The sequence below is a fragment of the Bombus huntii genome, chromosome 11 (genome assembly GCF_024542735.1).
Source record: "Bombus huntii isolate Logan2020A chromosome 11, iyBomHunt1.1, whole genome shotgun sequence".
Classification (NCBI taxonomy): Eukaryota; Metazoa; Arthropoda; class Insecta; order Hymenoptera; family Apidae; genus Bombus; species Bombus huntii.
Window position 1 is genome coordinate 10,258,065 of NC_066248.1, and position 4,720 is coordinate 10,262,784.

The 4,720-nt window shown below is 39.7% G+C and overlaps 1 protein-coding gene across 1 annotated transcript; it reads left to right on the forward strand.

Moving 5' to 3' along the window:
* Positions 1-3,160: 3,160 nt before the first annotated feature.
* Positions 3,161-3,745, forward strand: LOC126871314 (uncharacterized; the record flags this gene model as incomplete). Its single annotated transcript, XM_050629951.1, has 1 exon — positions 3,161-3,745. A coding segment is annotated over exon 1 (540 nt), but the record flags the coding sequence as incomplete, so codon positions are not given.
* Positions 3,746-4,720: the final 975 nt, after the last annotated feature.

Sequence of the window (4,720 nt, forward strand, 5' to 3'; positions counted from 1 at the left end):
ATTATATATGTATTATATTATATACAGGGATACAGTATTCATACAAGGGAACAGATCCAAAAGAAAATTATATAAACAATATATATATATTAACTATTTTTATATGTGTGTACAGAACTGATGGCGAACTCATCAACCATTCTCTGAACGACGGATGGAAGAACATGAATAGCAATCCGCACAGTGGAACTGTAAAGTATTGGTACGCCACTCACGAAACCAAGTACTAATGCTATCCACCTGTAAACAAACAACATTTATAACTATGCATATAATTTTCACTTATGTTTACCAATATATATATACACGCACGTTGTAAAGTAGGCGATATTTATAACATTCACTTCCATTGATAATGCAAGTGACTTATAAAATTAAGCCGTCATATTTACCATTGCACGCACATATATATATATATATATACTCGAAGACAAGGTACATTTGTAATATTTATTCCTATTGATAATATATACTTATATATTTATAACAATAAAACAAATCTCATTCATACTACTTACCAGTACGTATGCATATATGTATATAATTATAACTCAAGTAGCATTCATGATATTTATTTTTACTGATAACATGTACGTAAAACCTAAAATAAAACAAGGTTTTAACAATAAAAAAAAAAAGAAAAAAAAGAGAGAAAAAATACATATAAATATAAAAATTTTCTTTTCCATATATATACATATATTAATAATGATAAAAGGTTATTCTTATTTCTGATAAACTCGAAAGTAAAACGACAAATGACAACATTATACCATGATGTACTGACACGAAGACACAACACACAGAAGAAACTAATAGAGAACGCTTTAAGCTTGGCAAACTTACCGCCCGACGAATTTGCATACACCACAACCAAAATCCAGGACACATGGCTTTGATCGCAGGAGAAGCGGTCCATATAGTCAAGTGCATTCCGGTACAAGTAAAGGTATGACATACAACAAAATGCTACTCGGAACTACCCGTCTGGCAAAGGAATCGCACCGCAGGAACTCCGCCCGGACGTGCGCCAAACGCGGCGATATTCAGCACCATCGTCGCTGGCCACGAGCGGAATATATACCCAAAAAGACCTCGATGCACTACGGGACCACGTCATGTTCCCGGCAGAAAAATCTACAGTCTTGAACGCATTGGCCAGAGGAGCAACAGGAAAAACAATCGTCCCTGGAACAGTAAACATCCTGGGAATGATGGACAAAAACACATTAACGACAATAGCGAAAAATACCGTATCAAGCTTATGGACTGGTTTTATGGAATTTGGAACTGTCAGTGCAGCAATATTTGGAATACTCACAATATTTAAACTAATCAAGACAATAATAGATATAGCCGCACACGGATACCAGTTACGTGAAACTTACGAATGTGGAGCAATATGCGGCCCAGTCACCCACCCGCTACTATACCTCAAAAGAAGACGAAATATCGATGATCAAGCAGCACAACCTCAAGGGATATCGATAACACCGGTAGTCATTCAACTACCAACGACACCTGCGTCCGCCTTGAGCGAACTCAGAGATACCATCAGTCAAATTTCCTATGGAAATTTGAACTCCAAGGGCGGGGGTGTCACGTCCCGCGCTCCGCACGCGCCGTAACAAGAACAAGAAAACCATTCTATACAAACACGCGAATGAGGATTTGAATGCACAAACGAACACGCGGCACCACGAAACGAAAGGAAGGATTAACAAAACGAGGGCGATTAACAAATCCAACCAATAAACAAAATACATAATACAAACAATTCTAAATAAACCAGAAAATAAGAATAACTACAAAAGGGGAAAATAATTGAAACGCCAGGAATATATACATATATATATATATATATATATATATATATATATATATATATATATATATATATACACATATATATATATATAAATATATTTCAATCAATCAATTTGGAGAGTTACATATAAGTATAAACATATATGCCGAACATGTAATAACCTAATAAATATTAGAGACAGTGCTTCCAATACTATGCAATAAATACAATATTATCAATTTATGAAATATAAGTATACATGAAGTCAAAAACTAATAGTTTAACGAATACATAAAACATACAATATTGTATTATTAAAGAAATGAAAGTTACATTGTCAGAAATATATATATGTGTGCGAATTCTATCAAACCGGTAATCTAAGATACATACTTAAAACTAGCCTACAATCCGGTAAAGGATAAATAAATAATTGACATTTCATTTCGTATGAATATTACACTGCCAAGAGAAATATGCATATGAATACGTATATATATATATATATATATATATATATATATATATATATATATATATATATATGTCGGAGATGAAAGGAAAGCCGAAGCCTTTCCTTGGAAATTTTGGGAACATCCTCTAGTACCTTAGCCTAGATTTTATTATAGTTGTAATTGCTTAAGATTTGTAATAAGCGAGATTGAGTTCGAGGTGACAATCGGTCGCTGAACGTAGCCACGGTCACGGGATGGATGTTTTATCTAACGGAGGTCTGGAGTGGTTGTATGTGTTTTCCGAGAAATGTGGTTGTGGCGGCATGCGGCCTCGAGAGCGGGCCTAGCCACGTGTGATGTTGCCTCGGAGGTGCCGATGCAATAGGACATACATTGTATTAGTAATCAAAACTCCAGGCAGAAACTGCCTAGCAACGGCGTTTGGAACTTTCTCGATGCTTCCAACGAGTGTGCCTAGCAACGGCGTTTGGAACCTTCTCGATGCTTCCAAACGGGTATAGAAAACAAAATGCTATCGTACAGGGAGAAAAATCTCCACGAGGCTGGCATTCTTGCGATTGCCTTGGAGAGTGATACATCGAGCATTTTCGACGATCGCATTTGCGTCTAAGTTAGTTTCGCTTAGTAAGGAGTTATCCCGGTGACCGTGGATTCGTTTGAACTCAAACATTGCTAATAGTATTATTTAATTTAATTATTCGTAGATCGTATTATTCATTAGGCTTAGTGTTTGTTAGACTTATTATTAGTTGTACTTATTATTTGTTAAGCTTAGTGATAGACCTGTATATACGTGTAAATAAAATCTCGGCTTTGTGAAACGATGGCTAGTCCACATGAAGAGTCGTCGCGCGCCCAAAATTCGAATCGTGATTCGACATCAGAAGTGGAATTAGAACCGTTTAAAGTGCTACAAGAGCAAATGGTCCTTATGCGCGAGTTAATTCAGACGCTAGCGCACAAACCGGGGGAGCAAAGACCGAGTACGGAATCTAAGGATGCAACGTTACCACGTTTTGACCCCGAAGGCGCGGGCGCCGATCCATCCGCGTGGTGCTCTCATGCTGATCTGATTTTGAAAGACCACCCGATGCAAGATAGTGCGTTACTTTCCGCTCTAAATCGCGCCCTAAGGGGTCCTGCTGCGCATTGGCTTTCACAAATGGTGCGCGGTGGAAAGCTTACCTGGCCAACGTTTAAGGAACAATTTCTTTCGCGTTTTGGTGACAGAGAGACAGCCGCTTCGGCGTTAATAAGGATATCCAGAGAACGACCGTCGGAGACTGAATCCCCGGGAGCGTACGGTAGTCGCCTCCGCTCCATGCTGCAGATGAAGTTGCAAGATCTAACGATGCCCGAAGTGATCAATGCCCTCGCCCTTTATATACTGAGTTCACAAGATCGACGCTTTCGGCGACTAACGCTCGCGAATATCAGGACGGAGGACCAATTTTATGATGAAATGAGGATTCTCCCTTACAACGATCAGCCGACATTTTCGCCAAGAAATTCACTAACGGAACCTGAAGCTAAACGAAGCAGGCTATCAGTTCCTCGGATTAAGTGCTACCGCTGTGGTGCTCACGGACATAGGAGAACGGAGTGTCGCCTGCAAACACAAACGGGGAAGGAGCAGGATATACGAAACCCGAAGGAAAAACGACCAGCCGCATCGTCGAAGGTGACCTGCTTCAAATGCCACGAGGAGGGACATATCGCGCCTAATTGCCCATCATCGCGGAAAAGAAACTACGATTCCATTGACGAACGCCGGATCGACTCCTGTGTAGTGGAAGCTCCGGCTGGTAGATTAAGCCATCTGGGTGAGTCGTATCCATTTTACTTTGATTCTGGGGCCGAGTGTTCGTTAATCAAAGAGTCCCTAGCCTCGAAATTTTCGGGTAAAAGAATAACCGATGTGGTAGTGATGCGGGGGATCGGGAATACTTGTATTAAGAGTACACTTCAGATTTTGTCCACTGTTTGTATTAACGGTCTTACATTGGAGATAGTTTTTCATGTCCTTGCTGACGATTACCTAAAATACGACATCATGATTGGTCGCGAGATTTTGAGCCAGGAATTCGACGTAAATATCACGCAAAATAGCCTCGTTATTTGTAAAACAAAGGTCGTTAACGCTTGTGGTAAAGTCGCGGAAGATGCGGTCAACATTAACGAGGTTGACACTGATGTGGTCGGTAACGATAAAGATCGATTAATCTCTGTTCTCAAAAAATTTAAAGAATCATTCATTACGGGTTTCCCGCATACTCGCGTCAGTACGGGCCAGTTGGAAATACGGCTAATTGATCCAACGTCACCGTGCAGAGAAGCCCTTACAGGCTTAGCGAGGAAGAGCGAAGAATAGTACGCGAGAGAATAGACGAATTGATGAAAGCACAAATTGTAAAACCTAGTAATTCGCCGTTCGCGA